At 34.0% G+C, this 25,653-nt stretch overlaps 1 protein-coding gene across 1 annotated transcript in view; it reads left to right on the top strand.

Annotated features, from left to right (window-relative positions):
* LOC114121642 (uncharacterized) overlaps positions 1 to 25,653 on the top strand; it is a 112,566-nt gene that overhangs the window by 75,869 nt on the left and 11,044 nt on the right. Inside the window, exons 5-7 of the mRNA XM_050198529.1 lie at positions 19,786 to 21,864; positions 22,248 to 22,390; positions 23,039 to 23,201. Coding sequence (XP_050054486.1) covers positions 19,786 to 21,864; positions 22,248 to 22,390; positions 23,039 to 23,201 — 2,385 coding nt within the window. The remainder of the gene's footprint in view (positions 1 to 19,785; positions 21,865 to 22,247; positions 22,391 to 23,038; positions 23,202 to 25,653) is intronic.

The following is a 25,653-nucleotide window of genomic DNA, read 5'->3' on the forward strand; positions in this document are numbered from 1 at the left end:
AAAAACCGTAATAATAATTTAATAAAATAACAGGCGATAACGTTGTGCACAGCGTATTACTCGTACTATACATTGGAATAATATGAAACGTATCTCGTTGCCCACACAAACTGCAGAAGATCATGACAATGTGGTTTTATACGCTTATATAACAGTCAGACTTGAATAAATGGAAGTTGAATTGTTGCCTATGGAAAAAGGTCAAGTTATCCAAAAATTCGAGTAATCCGAGAAAACCAAAAAAAATTGTTATTTGTAATGTATATTGTATATATATAGGACATAGGTAGTGTAATTATTGTTATTTTAAAAATAGTATTAATTTTTGTTTGCCGATTTTTTTTTTTATCCCAACATTGCAGTGAATCGTTCAATTTTGAAAAAATTCATTTTTCTTTCTTGGAAACTATCGAGCATCGAGCTATCCACTGTTTACTTTAAAATTATGTTTTAAGTATTAATTTTTTTGCGAATTATTCCACTTTTGCTCTTATTCAAAATCGATTCAGTGGAAATTTTTCAACGTGTAGCCGTGTAGGTATATTTAAACCACTTAAGAACGCACTCATCGATACTAGTATTCTTTTGGTTTTCTAACCTTTTTTACTTAATCTCTATTTACTGGACGTGCCAATTTAATAAAAACTTTATTTCTTATATTTAAGATAAGTTAACAAAGTGATGAGTGAAATAACAAATTTTTTAGCTATCGACGATTTTGTTTTTGATTTTTTCTCAGCTTCCCGAACTACTGGAACTTTTTCTTCGTAAGTTAGGTAGCGCTTTCGTACGAACAAAAAACATAAAAACAAAATTTAAATTACTCTCTCACACGTTGAAATATAACAGAGCTCTGAGACTTTGATGTATACGTATGCGATTGGATAATGAATTGTTGTCGTGTAGTAGACGAGTTAGATAAACCATTTATCAGTAAAAATGACATTAATGAATTTATTTTTGATAGTAGATAAATGAACATATGGAGGAATAACCATAATCTTATAATTTTATAAATATAAAATTATAACTTGAAGTTCATTCATTAAAGTACTTGACAATATTCTTTTGCATTGTTTAAATAGAGAATTCTAACGACTGTGGAAAAAATTCAACGTATTGTATTGACGATTTCGAGTTTACCGTGGTTGACTATTATAAAATATAATATTTTATATCAACGTGTTGATTAACATTCGACCGTCCGACGGATTGCTCATTTTTTGCTATGTACCTACTCGTCCTACTCGTATAATATGTAGATATAACATTTAATAATAATCTCGTTGTAGAGGAGTACAGTGGGTCTTAAAGTAACGAAAAATCGTAGAGGAGGAGGACTTTGACTTTTAAGAAATTTTAAACGTTTCATATAGTACTTAATTTTAATCTATGTAAAAATATGTTAAACAATAGAACCTCAAAGTTCTAATATTATACATCGATTTTTTCAGTGATCTAATTATTCAACATTGGATTTACATATGTAATTTATATCAATATGTCGAATTTATCAAAGCCCATTATCTCGAATATATGACTTTGAAGTTTTCGATGTCCATATAGGTGATTAAACATATAAACTGAACAACCAATAAGCTAATAGACTTTCAGCTAACAGATGGGTATATATTATTATGAAATATATAATACGATATTACGATAATCGTGTATATGTATTTTGAATCATCGAGGTATCTCGAAGTTTCATATGTCAACATTTTTTTGGTCCCTCGAGATACCGATAGGTTATACGTATTATTCACTATATATTAATTTATATGTATATTTTAAAATTTAAATCAATATATTGTATTTACTAGCTGTATTATCCAGCTTTTCCCAAGTCAGTCTATTTTTTGTTTCGTTCTTTGTACAATATTCATGTATAGAACTCATAATAAACATAGCTTGTGCTTAATATTCCTGTTACACACTGATATATATTATTTAGATATTGATATGTAAACATGATATTTTCTTTACAAAAAATGTTTTACCATATTTTTAAGAAACATAATTTGGTGTAGGTACCAAACTTAACCTGGTCAGGGGATCATAAGGTGAGAAATGGTGCGCCTTCACCACTGTCCAGTATGATGTGAGGTTTCAACGTTTCATTTATATATAGCACGTAAATTCTTATTTCCGTTTGGTTTTCGTCGGGTGTTTCGTGATTGTTTTTGTAATTTTAAACAATATTACACTTGAATTCGTAGTGTTAAAAATATAACAAACAAAAAAAAGTTTCAAGTCGTACAACAAAATGTATCGTAAATTCGTAACAGAAATCCGTCGTGCGAGTCGACCGCGTCGGCGGCACGTCTGCAATCGCGTCGCGTTTCTCGCGGGATTTCCTCGCACCACGCGTACGCGCTTTGCCGTCCGCCCCACCGCCCCCGTCCGTCGACACCCGCGGCCGCTCAACTTAACGGCGGCGTCTAACTCCCCTCTTCGCCCATCTACCGCGTCGGCATCATTCGATGTCGGGCCGATGTCATCGCGCATGCGCCACCGTCCGCCGGCCACGATGACGACGACGACGACGACTACGGCATTAAAAAAATCCCACCGAAACGCCGCGGCGCGCAAACACGCGCGCGCACACACATCGTCGGCGCTTCGGTTCATCGGCGGCGACGGTTGCGATGCTGTTACAGTGCGCGCGCGAGATCTCCCGCCGACGACGACGACTGCCACCGCCGTCGCTCTTCCGTCCCCCGCCACGACAAGATCGCGCGACCGACGCGCATTATCCGTCGTCGTGTTTTCCGACGGAACCCCAAAACGGACCTCCGCCGCCGGGTTTTCGGCGCTAACGACAGAAACACCGACATCGCTTTTATAGTAATATTATTATAGGAAGCCATAACTTTTGTTCGTAAGTAATAATAATATAATATTGTAATATAATAATAATAATAATAATAAACGTTTTGCCACAATGTAATATTACAATACACGAGGTTTTACGCGCATTCGTAATAATATGATAGTAAAATATATTATAAATGTTATGTGTATTCCACGTGACCACGTTCACCACGAGGGTTCGCGTACACGTCAGCTGTCTAGGCGCTCGCTCGCGCTCTCCGTCGACAACGGTGAATAACAAAATTATTATATTAACGACATTGATAACATCACCGCCACAACAACAACACACAGTAATATAATATTATAAATAAAAAAAAAAAAATGTACTTATCGGGCATGACGTGCGTACTGCGCGCGACGTGTCGTGATCGTCGTTCCGGTTGGCGAGCCGCAGTGCGTCTGTTCGAACGACCAAAAAAAAAAAAAAAAATATGCACCGGAGCGGGAACGGGGGAAAATCGAACGCCGGGCGTCGGCGCGGACTCCCTTCGTCGAGGAACGTCTGGTTCCGAGTTTCATTCATAAAAACAACGTTACCAGACGTCACTGCACACAACGCGGAACCTAAAACCAGAAATGCCTACACTGGTGTGGTATACAATACAATACGTCCGCCGCACATACTACGCCGTAGTATTATAATAATATTATAGTCGCCACCGCCGTAAACAAGAGCTGTTGAGTCATCCCCGAAGGGCGCGTTTCCCACGTGGTTGCCGCCGTCGCCGGTATTGCGGCGCTCAGCGGTGCCGCCGACGCGCAATAAAGTCTCGGCCAGTACGTATCCGAACGCAGTAAGCGACCGAAGCGCGCAGTGATTTTCCCGTCCGATCGACAGCAATAAATTATTGTTATCCTCTCGATTTTTTTTCATAACTTGACAACATAGTACGGGCGACTACGACAACGACGATTTCGCAATATTCGCAAACTTCACCTGTATAATACGAAAGACCAAAGTCGAACATTGTCGTCCTATCGTTCTTGTCTCTGCTGCAAGATACCGCAAACGAATTCGCTCATCTCATTTATCATGTTTTATAATATTAAATATTATTCAGTGAGTATATTATTCAACGTAAAATATTTCACCACGAATCATCCTCGTCGTCCGATCGACGTCTTATCCTTGCATACACATACCAACGAAGACAGTCATCTATGTAGAACAGTGTTCAGGGAACTCTCAGTGACACAATTGCTGATTTTAAAAAAGAAGGGGGAGTGGGGCAGACGTTTTGAACGGCCCATATAACAGAAAAAAACTTGGTGACAAACTTGTTTATACTTTGTGTTTATTTATAGAAATGATTAAAATTACGATTAAAATTTTAGTAACAAACCCATCATCTAATAATATATTGAATAATAAACAATGTGTTCACAGAACATTAATTATAATAATATAGCCTTTCGACCCTAGGGGTGTAAAGACTGTAAAGTGATAACTGAATCTCATACATATAGGTCTCGTGTGTTTATGTTTATTTTTAAATCAGTATCCACAGGATATAAGCCATAGTTAAATAATATACAAGTAAACTGCTATTCCTTTGACTGCCCGTATACAACTGTTAACCTTGAATTCATTTTAACAAATTAATTATTATTTGTATTGATTGAAATATAAACCGGAACTATGGTTATCTAGTCTTATCTAGTCTACGCCTTGATAGTGTTAAGTTACATATTATCAATATCAATCTATATCAATTTTTATATTATTTTATTTATATCTACGCGTGTGTGAGTTTATTTTACTATAAATTAGGACGGTTAGGTTAGGATAACCGATTAAATTAATATTTACATATTAACGCGAATCGCAATGACCCATAATTATCCCGAGGCAAGATCAGCTGTTCACTTTAGAGAAAATCAACACTTTATTAGGTATATAAATACTACCCACCCTGCCATCAGTGCCATCCCAAAATCCGAATCCTGGTAAACATTCATCCCAGCATATCAATCTATCAATCACGATACCGTAGACTTTATAAGTAGTTAGTACTGTTATATTTTTTCTATAAAAACAGAACTTTTGTTAAATTCCGTACTTTATAACCGAATAGGGATCTTATTAACACATGTTTGTCCTTTATATTCCTTGTTTTAATCATATTAGTTGTACCTATGTGGCTATGTATTAATAACTTGTCTTCGGTAAAGTAGAAAATCTATATCTAATTTTAAAAAACATGAAAATCAAGCTCATAACTCAGACCGTTTACAATAAGTTTAACATCTCTTTTTTTAAAATATACACTAAATAGGTTAGAGTTAAGTACATACTACCTAACATATTATTTTGACTTTTTAGAAATTAAAGTTTATTAGTAATAATAATGTTAATTGTTTATAACAGTTTTTGTAATATTTTATAATTTAATGTCGAATTCAAATAAAATGTAAAACAATAATGCGTATAATCATGACGAACTATAATATAATATAAAAATACTTGTTCTATTTTTTAAAACTTAATAGTTCTGTATAAAATATAAAAGTAGAGCATACCATTTTTTAGTTCGAAGTAATTTTTTTACGATTCGTTCCGTTGAAATTTTATTAGTACATCGGGCAAACAGATAGTTGTTATACCGTCTGTCGTCTGATGTTGAAGTGGATGGTATATTTATTATATAATACGTACAGTTCGCAGCTAAATGACCTTTTTACATATTTTGCATAAATCCTTATTTCTAGCCTTGAATTGGAGAACGTTAAATTGATTATACAACTACGGGTTGAAATTTTACAAATTGATTTTTAAATAATGACAATCTGCAAATCTACAATTATGACAACAACAAAATTATCTACATTAAATATTCACGAATTAAATTTAAATAAAAACTTAACTTAGAAAAAATCTTAAAGAATATTTTACATTATTGATACGATATTGGATTTGCGTTAGTTCGTTAGTCAACATCATATTCTTTTAATTTGTTCGCCATGTGATCAAAAGAAATACAAGTTGACTTATATTTATTGAAAAAAAAATAATGTTAACATAGTTTTAACAATGTGCTAGCTCGCTTAAAATTTCTCATCAATCGTTAAAATACTTTTATGTCAAGAATCAAATTCGCAATGTTAATCTTCAAGGTCGTCACAAAAATATATTTGTAGATGAAAAATTAAATTGTATATAACGTCACTAATTACTTTGGATACTCGTTTGTTAAATACATTCTTTATTGCGTATATTATATTATATTTCTTTATCGCACAATAGTAATAATACGCAAACTAATCATATCATAAGCCATATGCAAATAAAATAAATGTTAGACGTAATTTTTTCGTGTATCGTTTTCGTCTGGACGTTAATTAGTAATTTATTTAATTTACTCTCGACAATTTAAATGTGAAATACATATTATAGGTACCAAACCAATATAATATATTATATCATAATGTCACTATACCTACTATAGAAACATTTAGTCGAAAATCAAAGTTTTCATTTCAGTGAGTCACATTATTCGTGTTCAGTCTATTATTAAAACAGTAAAAATAAATGTTTATAATTTACTGTTGTTTTTATTGTTATTATTATTATTATTTATTTAATGCGAAGAAAAATATTACTTATATTAAAAACACGCCGTTCGCATGTGATTCAATAAACCGTATTAAAAATTATATTACAACATAACGGCTTTATGGCTAATATGAGTTAAGACTTGAAACGAAATACATTTTGTACATTTGTTTCAAACCTTATTGTGTTTTATTCTGCTCGGATTGTGACAAAAGAGCGTTTAATATATTACATTGACCACGACTGCTTTCCCATTAAAATGTCTTTTAAAATTTTAACGTATTTACTTACGCCTTTGACCGTCGCTAATGCTTGTACCATATAATTACATAATATTAGTATATTACAGTCGCAGTACAGAATATAATAAAATAATATTTTATGTAGTTTACTAGTAATTGGTGGTATACCTGTACAACGGACCATCAATAATTGTTGTCGATTGCCTACAGATCTTCGATTTTGGTCTATATGATTATTTGTATTATTATAGCAGAAAGGGCAGGTAACTTTTATAAATGTCGTTTGGCGTTACCGCTTACACATTCGAAATCTACGTGTGTCATAATTTATAGAAATTCAGACTATTGCAACATGTTCTAGTGATTTTTATTCACTATTATAAACGAGTAGTAATTATAGTAGGTAATGTTAAAATGAAGTAAGTACTTGCAACAAAAATCGGACAAGTCCATTTTTGAAACTTTTCAGGATGATCAAGGTACACTAAAAGCTTAATTTTTTTCGAAATTTATATTTATCTCACAATTTTGAATTCATCTATAAAAGTTTCTATATAGGGACTACATATTGTACATTAACAGTGAGTCTATACGTATGTTATATATATATTTCATAAAAATGTAATGACTTGATACCCTATCTAGTTTTTTCTTTGCAGTTACCTACTAATTTCTTGTTTTTCCCCAAAAAATGTATTAAAATAATTATAAATAAAGCAAAACAATATTTCAACAAGTTGTAGTATATGCTTATTCTTTAAAATTATAATAACTTAGGTATACTATGTTAAAATGTGACCATTATTTTCATTTTTCATCGAAAATTACTAAAACTTGGACTTTTTTGATTCTTATACCAAAAAAAAAACTGGATTGGAAAGCCTTTCAACTACTGTAATAATTATTATTGCGCGTGTGCATACAAAATAATAAGTAATAAAATAATTAATAAATAACTCGTGCAATAGTGTGTGTATGGAACTCGCTTTATAAAGGTTGCCGTCGTCAAAGGGTTTATTATATAGTTTTATATATAATTAATAATTATTATTAACGCAACAATAACGTGTCTTGTGTCTATGATATAGGTATATTGCGCAATTCCGACGGCGGCGCTCACTGCAAAGTCACAAACGCCGAAACCCCATAATATATTTTCTACAATATATATAATAATATTATCACTGTCGTCGTTCTATGTGTAAGACTTCCATCGATAACGATATAATAATATATAATAAATTATTAATCGATATTGGTGCGTTCTCGCGTATATTATTCCTTTGTGAATTTTCCAACCTTGTAGTTCGAATTGCGGTATAAAAATAAAACCCTATACACACAAAGACACGCATCTTCGTCTCATAATTTTTTTTTATTATTATTATTTTTTTTTTATCATACCTATATACTATACACCATTATAATAGTTTACGCTCTTATTTATTCACTTCGAATAAACTACGTCACGATACATATGTATAAGTACTACGGTACTGCCGCGATATTGATGTTATTGTCGTCATTTTAACTGTCATTAGGTATATATTATAATATTACAATATGTACTCGTACGTACGTTAGTAGGTGTACCTATCTATACATATATTATGCACACACGCGCGCACAATCTAATCTTTGCAGAACTTTATTATTAGTAGTATAATACTATTATATTTGTATGACTGATAGCAATATTTTGTTGTCGACCACCGGTGGTGAGGTACGTGCAATACACATAAATACAAAATAATATTATATACCTATATACCATATGCACGTAGGTGTGATCAAAGTATACTAAAAATTATATCAATATTTCTATCATGATTTACTTACACAAATTATTATATTAATTATTAAGCATACCACAAATTACAGTGCTCCTTCGCCATTCGGGATATGCGACGTAGTCATGAGACTAATATAGTATTATATAGTATATATGCGACGATATTGCGTCGCGCGTCTCATTTTGGCGCCAAATATATCTACGCGCTTCGTTTCTTCGTACATGTATTATATACATTTTTCCTTCGTCGAAGGGCGGCACCGACAGAACTGGTCTTCCTCCCTCCCATCAGCAGCCCTTTCCGGCCGTTACCAACACCTGCTTGGTAGAACACATAGTCTCCAGTTCAGGCACATCCGTTCAAAAAGCGTCGTTTTAAACCACTATTATAATGTTGGTACTTCATACAAATATTATTATGACCTTTATACGCAGAGCAATCCTTTCTCACTTCACATATTATCCCATTATACCACATCATGATTTACGAACTGCGACTATCAAATGTCTTTAAATCAATTCGATTAGTATTTAAAAAAAAACAAATGACAGAACCGTTTTTCGACATAGCGGATTGCATGTTCGATAACAACATTTTCAGTAGAATATTATATTATAATACCGCACTTAAGTATTTGTGTTTTCTCGTAGTATATTTTTTTATAACAATTTAAATTTTAGCAGTATGAGAGTTTTTAAATTGTAAAAATTCACATACGCATACGTTATTTAAAAATTAAAGTATTGTAAAATACTCCGAGAAAGCACAGATAATGTTATTATGATGAATTACTACCTACATATTTTTTTATGTGCGATTGGAAAATAACGTGAAAATTTTTAGTTGGCAACTATAGTGGTATGTAATTATTATGAGAATATTCGATCATCGGAGATGTATTTATTGACCTTTTTATTTGCGACAAAGATAGTATACAATTGATTTATTTTGAGTTGTAACTGTATTGAGTTTTTCTGAAAGTGTTAATCAAGTCTTTAAGCCACCGTTTCCGAGGCAGCGTGTTTAAAATATTCTTTAGATCTTCCACCGAATTTGATCCCATCACACCCTGAACACGTCTTGATCTTATGACCCTCCCACATGTATAAGAATTGGTTGTATAATTAATATGAGAACGGCGTATAAACTATAATACCACATGGATTTGATCGATTCCATCGTACTCGTCGAAATGTATAGTGTAAGGGTACTATTTAGTATATTATATCACGTCGAACAAATGAAATATATAATTCAACGTAGGTACCAATATAATATATTTTTATTGCGTTCTCGTAAAACAAGAGTTACGAGGCAGTAATGTTGGTCTTGCAGCATTTCCGGCAATCGATCTTTGCAGTATATACACTATACTATAATATAGTATATATAATAATAATAGCTGAGTGCGGTGTGGAACGCGTGCCATCGCGTTGGGCACATCGGAAACGCACGTCATGAACACCGCTGTTGTTATATTATTCAGTAGGGATAGCGTGTAATATTATAATATTATATATTATATACAGTGCGCTCGAGAGACTTATGATGAAAACAACAACAACGACGTCGACGGAAAAACAATGTGGCACGATAAACCTAATGCAATTATTTAGTATTCAACGAAAATAAATTAATCGCCGCTTAGATGCGATTTTAAAGATATCGACGTTACGTCCGAAAAGAAAAAAGAAAAGAAAAAAATTATCCGTAGACCTGTCGCGTCTTAACTATTCTAGTCTACACTCGATAGTAGTATTAATCTAACCTATACCTATCACGTTTACGTGACCCGACGAGGATTTACAAATTTACTCTCGACGCGTCTTTAAAACGGTGTAAATCTTCTGACCCCGCGGTACCTGTGGGGCTGTACCACGATACTCGTTAATAATTGTTATAAACTGTATGCTTTTCTCATTTATCTGCGATTTTTAAACGTATCGCGTATACCACTAACGATATCATATAATAATAATAATAGTATTATAGCGTCGTTAAAATTACCCAAACCGCCGTCGTCGCCTCACCCGCCACGCTGTATGTATAGCTGCTATCGTGACCGCAAATTCGTTTAGACAGACGGCGGCGATTACTGTTATATTCGGTGTCCGTGCAGCCTCCTCTAAGTGTGCCGCGCCGAAAGTACCGTCGATCGTGCATCTATGTTCATATAATATACTATATATATGTAGTATCATCGTGCACACGCGTTTTAACGAGGTGTACCGTTTTAAAGACTTATTTAATTTTAATATAGTATCGTACCGGTGCTCTTTCACCGTCTTTATTGTATGATTTTTTTCTATCGACCTTTGTGCGGATTATTATTATTATTATTCGGTAGCCGCTTAAACCTAAAAATTTTACCACGATTTAACAAAAACGGCAACAAACTGAACTATTAAAAAAATTAAACTGTGATAAAAATAAAAAAAAACTACAAATAATCAATTGAAAACTCATCGACGTAATCGCGTATGTGTGTTTAGTACATATGTATTTTTTTAAAACGTCGCCAAGTGATAATAATGTTCGGAAACATTTGTGTGGGCGCCTACGACGATTGCAGCGCAGTGTGCACCTCGTCACGCAGTAGTGACGATCGTCGAAATTATAATGCAACGTTTTAAAAAAAAATTCACATTTATATTTTACAATTATATACCTATGTATACAGACATGCAGTGTATCGAGGTATAAAAAAAAACTAATTCTACTAATGTTGATGTTGATGTAAAATAATACATATATTATTATACGATATATATATAATATTGCCCATTGATAATATAAACTTATCTCCTCGTGGACCATTTTAATGTTTTGAGATTGTAAGGGACTAAAATCATGACATTGAATTTTCAAGATTTAAATTAATAATAATTTTTTGTCGATATCAGTCATATTTTTTGAATGAATACTTTTTTCACGCAGTTTATTTTATTATTAATTCCGGTTTTATTATGCAAAAATATCATTTTATTTTGACGTTTATCATTCATTATTCGAGTAATTTTGTCTATCGTCACAAATTACATTTAATCTTCGTGTATTTAAATATTTTAAATCGATAATCTTATCTACTTTTTTTTTATTTTTTTTTTTATTTTTTGTCATTATTCAGTCACAAAAATATGTATATTATTATATTACACATTAGGTTACATTAATCGAAGGTATTATATATTTTCGCAATGTAAATAGGTACCTATTTACTTAATTGTTCATTTACCAACTGCGTCTATTTTTAATGTTTTTGTCACCATGTTAATATTTATTATACCTTCTCTTCCTCTGGGGGTAGTTTCCTCAGTCGATCGGTTTTTTACGCGCTCGTATTTTGTCATTTTGTATTGCTACATTATATTTATATATACATATATTCGTACGTTTCACAACATTACGGTAAAGAAGGTCAATTCAACATACAGTACGACGGCGGGCACGCACTTTATAGTTGTATTTAACTATTTAAATCGTACGAAAGAGATCGGGAGTGGCATATTTTTTGTGACGTTTTTACACGATGCACTCGTTCGCATATATGACATACCCGCCCCCTAGCGGTTCACCCAAACGGTTAATTTTTTTTCCTATGCTACAGCCTGCAGTCTGCTCTCGTATGGTGCACATTTATAGACATAACTACATAAGAATAACATAGTAAGTACCCACTTTATGGTATATGCTAGTGAATAATATCGAATTGGGGAAGATTATATATTTATATATTGTGCCTATATATGTAATTTGTAGTAATATAAATTAGTTCTAAATATTTGCTTTAAATAATTATTTTTTGATGGGATGGTGGTGACGGCTGGGGAAAGATTTCCATAGCACCCACACTATTTTTTGAATAGTTTTGAAAATAAATTCATACAAATATTGGCTTTTGTGGATACAAATTCATATAAATATTTAAAATTTCATTTAAAACGTTTCGAAAAAAAATCCATGGTGGGGGGGGGGGGCTCGGAAAAGTATACGTACATCGTGGCGCAGGCAGCAAGAAAACGGTTCTGTGAATGCGCAAAACAATACTGCGTTTTGGCCCCATTGCCAAACAACGCAACAACGGTTCTTGCCAACGGTGTATTCACGAAATAATAATATTATAATGACAAACAATTTCGCGTACAAGTCAACTAAGTTTCCGCGTAGCAGCGGAATTCTTCATTTTCGTTATTATCATCATCATCATCATTATTATTATTATTGCAGTTTTTGTCGTCGTATGGAACGCGGCGTGTATTCGTAATAAACTTACCTTTATAATAAGTAATACGTTATTTTAGACGCTCCTTTTTTTCCCGGTTATGTTATTATTATTATTATTTTTTTTTTTTAATATTTTACATCGTATAATATAATACGCGTACTATTATACTTTTACTTCCAACCCAAAATCTTGACTTTGTTTACAAAACGCATTATACACCTCAATCCTTGTAAACGTCATACGTAGACCGTTCGTTCCACCCTTATATAATATATTATAATACGATCGTCGATTCCGGCGCTATCGTCACACACGCGCGTTGATAAATCGATTTACGAGCTTTCACAATGTTTGTGTATTATGTCCATTTTATACAGTTTGCCGCGACGAAAGCTCAAAGTCGTCGCCGTGTCGTTTTTCACAGGGCCCCGTCTATATAGTTGTCGCGGTATATATATTGTCGTTTGTCCATTAATGGACCAGCGATTGTAATTATTTATATCGTCACCCGTCTGTTGTTTTAACGAAACAGACTAATCCAGTCCGCGGTGAACAAAATTTAATTGACCGCGAAATGAAGTGTAATGCGTCTAAATGCTGCGACACCGGTAAATCGGATGTGTACATTTTGACCGTAAAATCAAACGCGTGAATTTTAGGACCGTAATCTATCGGTGCATTATTAATTAACCGTGAACATAATTTTCTCATGAGTATATCGATTTCGCCGAGACGTCGTCTCGACAATGATAATAATAGGTGTGATTATTCGAGTGCGAAATTAACGGGGATTTCTCGTCTAATGGCCCCGGTGCCAGGGCGTAGTACGCAATCAAAACGGAGAATCGGTAGACATATAATATATTATTGTTGGTAGGTTACACGTTATATATTACTCCACCGTCGTCCTGCAGCAAAGAGGAGACTCCTTGCATGAATGTATATAATTACATACTAATGTACCTCTACGTACAAGGTATATTATTATTTAATATATATAGCTGGTGTGGTAGGCATTAGCATTGATCGTGGAATTGAGTCTATTTTCTACAATCAATGGGCACTATAGAGGCACCTCTATAATACCTGCAGTGTATTGATTTAGTTTCGAGAAAACGTTGTTTGCATCTGCGGCGAATAAACCACCGAGCAGTCCATTTATAAATTGTCGTGCGTATTTCGAATGACAAGACAAAACGGATGTGTCATCGATTGCGATTAAGCCGCATGCGTCAACCGGTGTCGTTTGTTTGTTCGCTTGTGTAGAAATAATGACATATTATTATTCAGTAATTCAGTATTGTATTATAACGACAACGGTCGCGATATACGTGTAATTCGACGCCGTTTTAAAGATCGATTGTCGTCGCGCAAATGTCCCACCAAAAGTTTTCTGCCGACACGAGTCATCGATAACGATAACTGTCTATTATTATACATTATTAATAATATTACGATGATTGACCACGAGATGACATAATGGTTTTTTGGTGTCCCCGCGTCAAGTGCTACTCGTCTTTATGTGGTTTTTAGTACGTAGCAAGTATGTACGATAAAAAATAATAAATATGTACATAGTAAGTAAGTTGTATAATATCATGTATAACAGTGCTCGAATTGGAAAAATAAATCAGGTAGACTCTTGAAAAAATCAGCCTCCCTTGAAATAATCTAACTCGGTCTAATTTGTGGGTTAAAGCCAGTCTCCGTATGCCCCAACTGTTAATCCTGATGGAAATAATAATTATTATTGCAATCATTACAATACCCAAGTATCGCTGTGGTTGATATTATAATACCTACTTTTGAGTGATTAAAATAATTACTTTTGAACGAGCCGTTAAATCGCATTACAAATAATTTTTAAATGTTTATTAAATTGTATTCCATAACTCTTTACAGTATAACAATAATAATAATTCATCAAATGGAATTTGAATACCGTGTGGTGGCTTGTTCAATACAATTTTATAACACAAAAATAAATAATGCCGTGTCCTCTTATTATTACGACAATAATTATTATCGTAGAGGTGCTCACCAAAATATATTTATAAATATTAAAATTGAGGTGTTTCCCCCATTACGAGCATTGCGTGAACGTTACAGACGTGTTTTAAATTTGATTCAGTTATTTAAAATATTTATCGTTTTCGAACGCGTGCAACAGAATACTATATAATATTATTACTCATGTATTTGGAAAAAGAGTAATAATAATATATACTTGTTGGTTATTGTAGCCAACGCACTATAACTTAATAATGATAATTGCAGTTGTCGTCCGCAGTCTCGGCGACCGTATAGATTTTATACTATTACCGCGCAACTTTCTTAAGTATAATAATGTTATTAATAATTATATTAGAAGAAAATGTGCGCTAGGTCGTTGTGAGTTCTCGAAAAAGCCACGTGAAGTCGTCATGCGAGCGCACATATAATATCGGTTCAGAATAGAGGCGTCTGTATGCGGTATTGGTGTATTCAACAATAATTCGTTTCTCGGAACTCGTTAAAATATATTTCGTGTCAACAATATTACGATATAATTTCTATATTGTTATACGTGTTACAACAACTTATTTACTATGTACCTTCTTATTTCTTGTATCGTCGGATACGTGAATAGTTTACGATGTCATGGTTTAAAGAACAGATTTTAAAATTTTCACTTATTATAATAAATATGGGTTTATGTACGGTTATGCAACGGTGAACGGGGGTATGTTGACGATTTGTTATTCATTATACAAAATTCGTAGAAAATATTTTATTAAATTTTTGTGGAGCTTGGATATTTACTCAATATAGGTAGAGTTGTATCAAGTAGTATCAAGTGATTATCGAAAAAATATTTTTAAATCCAATGATCTTATACTACGTATACCGTATAGGTTAGGTTAGGTACCTTTAATGTCTATGGCCTTACGTGTTAATTCAATTTTATGCCATTGTTCTCAATCACACTTACAAAAATTGTAAATCTCATCAATAGTGTGGCTATACTTTCTCCGTTCTTTCATATTTTTTATTATAATTTTTGTTTAGAAATCTACTACAATATATTATATTTACAGAGGACAAATGTATGCGATTAGTTGTATCTGATAATCATAATAAGGGTTACTAGAAAATAATACATTTCACAGAAAGTAATAAGGTTTTTTCCATTCGTTCATACGTACGTGAAAAATACATATTTTCGCAGATATTTGTAGCAATACTAATAATCACTAATAATAATGAGAATAATATTATTATTTATAATATCTAAGTACAACGTGGAATGCCGGAGATACGGCGCGGGAATTAACGGTCCGGCTGAGTTGTTTCGTATTTCGGCGGTCGACTTACCGTTACCATATAATAATGATATTATAATTTATAATAACGTATATATAGTATAGGTAGTACTACAGTATCTACAGTGTTGACGTGTATCACGAAGTCCGTTCAGCAAACTTCTGTGAATAATATTTTTATTTTTTCTTGACTTATTATTATGTGGAAAAATGTCGCGCGAGCAATAATATAATTAGTCATAATTCTATAGATCGGCCGTGACGTCGGCAGCGATGAAAAAATGTATATATTTACACCGATGACCGTGGTTTATTATTTTTATTTAACGTAAAACGCACGTTTTTATGTTGTATTGTTGTTACATTGAAAAAATGCTTGGACTCGATCGTAGCCATGGTTTCTAAAAGAAGGGAGAGCGTTAAAAAACTACAAAAATTTAATACACAAAAAATAAATAGAATACCTTATAAGTTGTAAAATTATATAATTTATTTATTATTATAATTGTTTATATAATATTATTATTTAAATTTACAATTTCTATTATGCCATTCGCCATAATCAATTACCTTTTCTAAATACCTATGATGCAATTAAAATGACCATCCACACCTTACACGATCTGGACACTAATAAATATGTAGCCACATGTTTAACAAATTAATTAATTAGTAATTACGTATTATATTATCTTTAGAACTGACAAACTCTAAAATGTCAATAAATAAATGTTTTGCTGATGTGGGACTTCACTGGCCAAACAGCTAAACGTGTGTCGCAAACAAATTTAATTTGCACTATCATCAGCGGTGCGTTAAGGACTCTAAAAGCTGCATTAAGTATCCTTAATATAACTCGTCTACAATATTATCACACTAATATGCGTGCGTATACAAACTATTATTATTTGCTTACACGCGTATATGTTATTGTCATATGCGTACACATACATAGGCTATAGCTACTCATAAATAGGTAGAAAGTTAGGGGTTGTATTTTCGATTACAAATAATTAACTCCCAGTTTTTTACGTTATTTGTTTCTAAATGAGATTGATTTTTTTTGTTGTCAATTCAAATAACTTATATTGGTATTAAGGTATAAATAATATTCTGTTATTGTAGTAATTTTTTGAGATTAATAAAACTCATAACACACTATCGACTAAACTATTCGTCTCGTGTACATTTTTAAACATAAATTATATTAGGAATCTGACGGTACTGTGACATACGACGTAATCGTGTATTGATAGTGAATGTAATTTAATAACAGAAAAATGTGTTGATACCAAATTTGTAATATTTTGTTATATATTATGTATTATTTAATATCAAGGTTTCGATTTACCGAGAAGAAAAGTTAATTTAAATTTAAGTTTATACTATTTTGTAGTAATATTTTTTATTTTGAGAAAAATTATAAAAGACATAGATATAGAGATAAGTGCAAGAGTGCAAATCATTTTTATAGCCGAAGGTTTGATTGAATTTTAGGGAGAGAAGCTAAAATTTTTCTACTCTAATTACTTAATAAACCAATTAATAACATGTATTACAAAATAAAATAAAGTTATAATTTTTTTTTTTGTGTATTGAAAAGGTGTGCTTAAACCCCCTATCACCCCTTCTCAATTTCCGCCTTCATTCAAATGTGAGTTTATAGCTTATTAATTAGTCTAATTTTTTTTATTTACCGTGTAACGATTTAATATATTTTTAACATCGAGACGAGGCTTAAATAATTTAACACCCCTGGATCTAAACTCGTATGTGTACAGCACACGGCTGTCGATCGAAACTCGTGTCCCGCGCATCCCGTAAAATATAATAACGACCTCGGTCTGGTTAAATCGTTTATTAATTGTGTGCACAGTCTATGGGGATGAATGTGTCGATTATTTGCATTTGTATTAAATACTACCATTTTAACGCGACGTATACATTATTATCGTATTATGAGGCATCGACGTCGTATTGGACGATACACCGATGCAGCAGGCTGCTAATTGTAATCATTGTAGTCGAATAGCGACGACGGCGAAAGGACGGAAATAAAACAATCATCGTGGTCGTTTCCGTCGTCGTCGTTTCGTTTGCCCTACTCTACTCTGCAAACAATATGTACATATAGTTTTGATATGATATGTATTATATATTTAAAACTATAATAAATAAAATATTAGACTAATGACTCGGTGTCTCGGTCCGATTAAAACCGGTCCTGGTCAACAGTTGTTGTTTGTCCACGACTTCGACACGTCGTCATCGAAATACCAACGCCCAATTTCAAAACGATAACGATATAATGTCATTATAATGTACAATATTATATTAGTATTATTTTATACTTTTACCGGAGTGTCCCGTCCCTGCGCACACAGACGAGTATACTGCCCTCGCAGACATCGTTATTCGTCGCGGTCAGATAACGATAACAATACGTATTAATATCGTATATTTTTCAAAATTCGTCGTTTCCGATGCACTCTATAATGTAAAAATATTTAAATACCATTCAAATCGCGCGCTTTTATTATTATTAAAATATCGTATAAACATACTACCGACAACCGTTGTCATCGCGAGTATTGATCAGTATTGTATAAGTTCGTGTACAATAAGTTTATAATAATATTTATTACGTGGGTACATCATCTACGCACGACCCAACAATATTATTTACTCTTGATAAATGATTATTATATTATAGGCGGAAAATCTTCCGTTTGTGCATTAATAATAAATAATAATAAATTAATCTGACCGAGTACGTACTACATAATTGAATAACAATTAAGTCCTATTCCATCCCATACGTCCTATTTCATACGAATTGTACGATATTATAATATTATGTGATAAGTGCATTGTGCAGTGTGTTAAATTATTCTCCGTGTGCGTCGTTGTCTATTGTATTTGAGAATTGTTAGTGCCTTTTTATCGATCTATCGGCTTCACACAATCACACCACCGCCGCGTCGTGATTTGTCCCGAATTTGTCGACGCTTTTTTAATCGTGGCTCTCGATATATTATCCAACTCCCGGTAACAAATACTTCTACAGTTCTGCCCGAATACTTTACAGTTTTTTTTAACCAGAAAAAGTTATGCTGCAGTCGTCTAAAGTCTAAACGCTCTATCCGTACTCCCTTTCTCTTCAATTCGGCCTAGTTTGTCAAGGCGACTTCGGGTGAAACCGTTATTTCCGAAAAACTTTCTAATAATTCTTTAAAATCAATTATTTCTTTTAGAGTTTAAAAAAGTTCCATAGAAAGCGGCCGTTAAAGGCTTTCATAAGTCCATAAACTTAATACAATATGTATTTTTATTTCCAAATTCGATTTGCAAGTACTAAAAGTATATCACCTCTCTAGTTAATTTGTTTCCCCCCAACCGTTGCTTTACTGTTTTTCAATTTGTTCAGTCAATTTTAAATTCAGTTACATAACTTAACAAGCATTATAGTCGCGTGTACAATTATACTTACAGTATATTACACGTCTAACACAGCCGTCGCATTCTATTAAAAATAGGAATTACTATAATAATTTTCTTCATATATATATATATATAACTCGGCGATCAATTAGAAACTTATAAATACCGAACACTCCCAGAAATTTTGTCTGCTAATTAGAAGTGGTATCCGATAGGGAATGTGTTACTGTATTATATGCAACAGTTAGTTATTACAGTTATGACTTATGACCAATGATTTTACTTGTGTACATAATATATAATAAATTAATTATAACGTTTATATAATCGTAATTTTGTTATTGATTTGCAGGGTACTATCAACCAGCCGGTCCGCTGATTTCACACCACCTGGTGCCGCACCACGTGCACTTGCACCATCCATCGCACGTGAAACAGTCGCTAGTCCCGCCGTTGGTGCCCACTCCACCGTCTTCGGCTGGCACCGCCGCACCACCGCCCGCCGAGTCGTCCGACACCGAAGTAGTGCCGGTCAGATCGACGTCAGTGCCGACACCGCCCGGTTACCGGTACCAGCCGCAAGGCCCTTACCATCCGCCGCCCCTGCCATCATACTACCCTTCGCCGCCCGCGTCGGCCAGTCTCCAGTACCCGCCGCCGCCACCACCACAGGTGCCAGCCCACCACTACTTACCAGAGCCACCAAATCCGTGTGCTTACCCCGGTGGCCCACACCATCAACCCGGTTACTTCCACCACAGCCGTAGCTCTCCGTACCATCACATACCGTTCCATCACAGACGGCCGCCGGCCGCACCGCCGTACGCGCAGGCCGGTGGACCGCCCACGTACTACCACGAGTACTACGGGCCTCATCCTCCCGGACAGCCGCCGGCGCCAACCGGTTCGCCCGCAGGGCAACAGCAAATGTTGGTGGCCATCACCAGGCCCGGCGGCGACCGGCCGGACCATCATCCGCCGCCTCCGCAGCAGCAGCATCAGCAGCCGCCCCAACAGCAGCCGCCGACACCGCAGCAACAACACCTTCAGCACCAACAACACCTACAACACCTGCAGCAACAGCACCACCAGCAGTCGTTGCCGCCGCCGCCGGACGCTTACCCAGCGCCGCAGCCGCTCTATTACTCACCGTACGGTGCACCACCCGGGCCGTCGTGCTACTCGCCCGCCCCGCCCCGCACCTACGTAGACCCGACATACCATTCTTGTCCGTGCCCAATGCAATCGTGTCCCAATCCAAAAAACGGACATACTGGCCCGCTTACTGGTGCAGTCAGTAAGGGGCCAAAACATCATTCGACAGTAGTTACACTCCCGCCTGTGGCATTGGCACTGCCACAGGAGCCTCCGCGGGCCCACGGCCCGCCGAGCCCGGCTAGGGGCAGCGCCGGTGTTCCCGGACCTCCGCGTTCCGCCAGCTCTGGTAGCCCATGCAAGCAAGTTCCTTGGTGCATGAGCCCGCTGAGCCCGGCTCGCGCATCCGTGCAACACCTAGCACCCCAATCGCCGGCTATGTTGGCCGCAAAGAACCCCACTTCAGAGTGGAACACCATCAGTGAAGAGAAATGCGATACCACCGGTTTATTAGCTATCGGCAAAGTCCTCAGCCAGTCCGTGTTGGGCTTGGACCACCAGCCGATCGATCAACAGCACGACGACGACGTCGTCGTACCGAAAGTCGAACCTATCGACGAAGACCAACAACCGCAATCGTATTACACACTGAAAGTGGACATGGCCAGCGAGGAGGAGGGCAATTCCGTATCGGCGAAAGACGACAGTGACGATGGTCTTCATCAGACCATCGACTTGTCGACTAAATCACGGGAACGCCTGGAAGTGACAACTACTGTTTACTGCACACCCAATACACCCGTCAACAACAACAACAATACTATAAATTATAATATAAATATTGACGGTGATAAAATAGTGATGAAGGGATCCGCGAAGAGGAAGAAACCTAATCCTATGCAGATTGTCTCTGCGAAAAAATTGAAAATTCAAGAAGAAAACGAAGACGTCAGTGGTAACGATGACGACAACGACGTAGTTGCCGTTGTCGTAGATGACGATGATGACGATGACTGTAAAGAAAACGTAGAAGAACCGACAATGAAGACTATGATGACAGCGATCGCGACTATACCACCGACTTCGGCTGAAAGCGAACCGATGCCGGTAACCACAGTAATACGGAAGAACAGCATTAAATCAACGGAAGAAAAGTCCGAACAAGAAAAATTGGACGAGTGCATGACTGAAGAAATATTACGGTCGGTGTTGACAGACGAGAGCGATGGTGATGACATGATTACCGAGGCGTTTGTCAAGAAAAAAGGCGTGACAAAAAAAACGAAAAAAGGCAGAAAAGACCGAAAGAATGGAGGGAACAAGAAAGAAATGACTGGTGAGTTATAATTATATTAATAATTGTATAATATACAAATCAAGGTTGTTAATTGGCCTAAGTCTGGACTTAGGGTGACGAATATTTCAAATTATTAATAATTTACATTAGTTTTCGGTTAGAACCTTAATGGGAGGGTGGGATGTTTGTAAAATCCTAAGGCAAAAACTTCCGCTAAATCCAATCCTGTGTACAACAGTGATGTGATAAAGGGAGCTGACTCCGAACTTTTTACATACTGGGGTGGACTAACTCAACGAGTAAAATGTTCTAGTATTAATTAGTATTTCAGAGTCACGTATAAAATACATGCGTTTATCCGGTTTTTGGTTGTTTTTTTTTTATATTTATCATTATATATGGTTATTATTGTTATTCATCAGATGCGATGAAGAGGGAGCTGGAACAACGGATGCGTGAAGAGTTCGCACAGCTGTCTCGACTCAAGAATCAAGACCTAGCGCCTAGGTGGTCCAACGGCTGGATATGGCAAGGAAAACCTTTCAAACGTCCCGTTTACCTAGAGGTACGTAACAAAATACACTTTATTTAGTGACTACGTTTATTATAATTTATTATATTGACCGTAGTACGTTTAATGTAGTAAAGGGGACAAGGAAATTATAATGAGGTTCCTAAAACCCAAACAATAAATAAAATATTTATTGTTATTTAGGTAAACATAAAATGAACGTAATATAATTAAAATTTTTAAGCAACTTACTAACTATAATATAATACAATATACGTGTCAGCCGAAATATGATTTAAAATAATATTAACAGGAATTAGCAAATTTAATTATTATACAAATTATGTATTTTTCATTCAATATAATTTTTGGGGCCAAAAATGAAATCATTGATCGGTAAAAACAGTTTATAAAGACTCAATCGCTATTATTTTTTTTAATAAGAATTGATTTTGTTTTCCCTATCCATATTTTCTTACATTTTATTTTACATATTATTATTGAAACGTATTACGCATTATAAAAAATAGTAAGTGTGATTATAAAAATTGTTCAGTTGTACCTTGTTACGTTTTGTATACATTTTAATATGGTTACTCGCCAATCAAAATGACTGAGGGTGGAAATAACGATATTTAATCGTAAAAATAACTTCAATAGTACCTAATATTAATATATTATTGTTGTTATCTGCACTTACAGAACGACGATACACCAGTGTTGAGGAAATGTTATCCATGCATGCGTCATATGCAAGGCGACACTATATACGCAAGGGACTGCGTGCTTCTCAAGTCGGGTTCTCGTAAAAACGACTTGCCGTTCATCGCCAAAATCGCCAACTTGTGGGAAGATCCCGTCAACGGTAAATTTTTATAGATTTATTATTATTATAAAGATATGACGTTTCTGTAGTATGATGTGTTAGCCACTCGAGTATACCTGACTCAAATCAATTATTTTAATATAACTTAATAATAAATAATATAATATTTTTATAACAATGAAAATTACTTATATTCGAATAGTTTTTTTCTTTTATTTATTTATATTATTATAATTTTTATTGTTTTGTATATATGATATACCTATTATATCGTATTATTTTATAGGTAGGTACCTACTAACCAAATTGCCTGGCCACATTTATTACCATTTTAATTATTTTACTTATTCATTGTAGGTATGATGAGAATTTCTTTATTGTTTTATAGATTTTAAATTACCAAAATACATTTATGTTCGTTATCACCACTTTAAAAATTCATATATTTTATTATTTATCTCGTCATTTACATTTATAATACACATTCAAAATTGAATTGTCGAGGATTAACATTTTATTATTATTTGTCGCAAATAAAGAATTTCTCTCAGTATAAGTATGTGTTAGTATACGGATCACGTTAAATGAATTCTGATAGTCTCATGTCGATTAAAATCTTCGTAAATTAACAATTGTTTTGAATTAAATAGGAATTAAGTAAGGTTTTTATTTTTAGTGTTCAAGACACTTTTTACTAGTAGCAAAATTCTCTGATCATCAACTTTGAGGGAGACGAGTATCTAATAACAAATCGAAACTATAAGTTTATGCTTTGGTGGTTCAAAAGTAAAAATTTCCCAGTTTTTTTTTTAAATAATAAGGACAAGAAAATAAAAAAAAAATACCACAAATTTTATTCCCATTTTAGTAATTATAATTATTAATTAGGTACCATATGGAATTTGATTTCTTTAACGGCGTCTCCGCTCAAAATCTTTTTCATGGTATTCAATGATTTGTCGTTGAACTCATATTTATCACCTCCATTACAGTGATCTACTCAATCAATGATAATATACACTCAATAAACAGTGAAACCGTTACCTGCTTGTTGGCTTCATTAGCATATTAAATTATTGATCAGACATCAGAGAGATACATAGATATACGTATATAGACTATAGACTATTATAATATAGTAGGCAGCAGTAAACGAATACAATAGGCAGTAGTTACTTGAATAATATCTCACCAAACGGAAAACAGCACATTAAATATAATTAAAATAATTTGTAAAGTTAAAAAAAATATCCTTTCCCTCAAAAAAGTACTCACACAAACCTGCTGCTATTATATGATATTGTGTGAGATCCAATTGCACTTATTTTAGGTAGTCGAAAATTGCACTCGTAGTAAAATTTCACTCGAGCTGTTGGTACTTTTTGTACGTAGTACGTGGATTTGTATTTGTCAATACCATTATTGTGTTAAATGAAACCTAAATCCAATTACAAAAGGAATATTTTATCGATACATAAATATATTGCATTGTGAATTGGTTATTCAATACAGACTACAAGTGCATCTAGGTATTAAAACCACATTTATTACATTTTTTCATGTTATTTTAAAATAGGTTTATGTATATATTTTAATTCTCTATTACTTCAAAACTAGGAAGTAATGAAAGAAGCAAGACTAAATTATAAAAATTTATGATTATTATTATGTACTATTTATTATTAATTATTCAATACGCGAATTATGAAGTTGTATGCAGAAAAATAAACATCTTGAACGTCCGTATGTAAACGATCGTGTAACTTGTGTACAATGTATAATTTTCGTATGAAAACCTTATTTCCCTCTATTTTAACAATTTGTATGCTCTATGTACAAATCTGTAGAAAGTGTGTTCTATATACGTGATACTTTTCAGTTTTCATTACATTTATCGTGTGTATCAACTACAATTATGTCTACGATGACGATCTACCTAATAATCATTAATCAATTCTAACCTGTTGGTACGCATTTATAAATTTAAATATTTAAAATAATTCTCTGAAAGTTTAGAAATGTTGGATTACACCTGTCTTCAGTCTTGTATGATGATTATTACGATTTGATCATAATGAGTAATGACATAATATCTGGGTATTTATTATGTTTTGACCTGAATTGCTTTCAAAAGGCATTACGTGATTATTTTTCTGTGAATTTGGGTACTCCGTGAAAGTTAACTTTGACAATAGTTATTGGAAATCAAAATATTTTAAAAATAGACTTAAAAGAAAACCAATTTCATTTTAATATTAATAATCAATATGTATGTATTATATTCCTAATGAAAATAATGATTGGATAATACTGGTTTTTAAATTATAATAGAAAATATTTTGTTTCACGAATTTCAACTAATATTCAATCGTTTTAACACTGTTCAATATAAATAATGAACCTGGGTCGTATGATTTGATGTTGCATTGCCCGTTTTTATAATAAAGAGCACTAAGACACTAATAACTAATAAGATACTAACCCAACTACC

This window comes from Aphis gossypii, chromosome 1 (genome assembly GCF_020184175.1).
Source record: "Aphis gossypii isolate Hap1 chromosome 1, ASM2018417v2, whole genome shotgun sequence".
NCBI classification, from domain to species: Eukaryota; Metazoa; Arthropoda; class Insecta; order Hemiptera; family Aphididae; genus Aphis; species Aphis gossypii.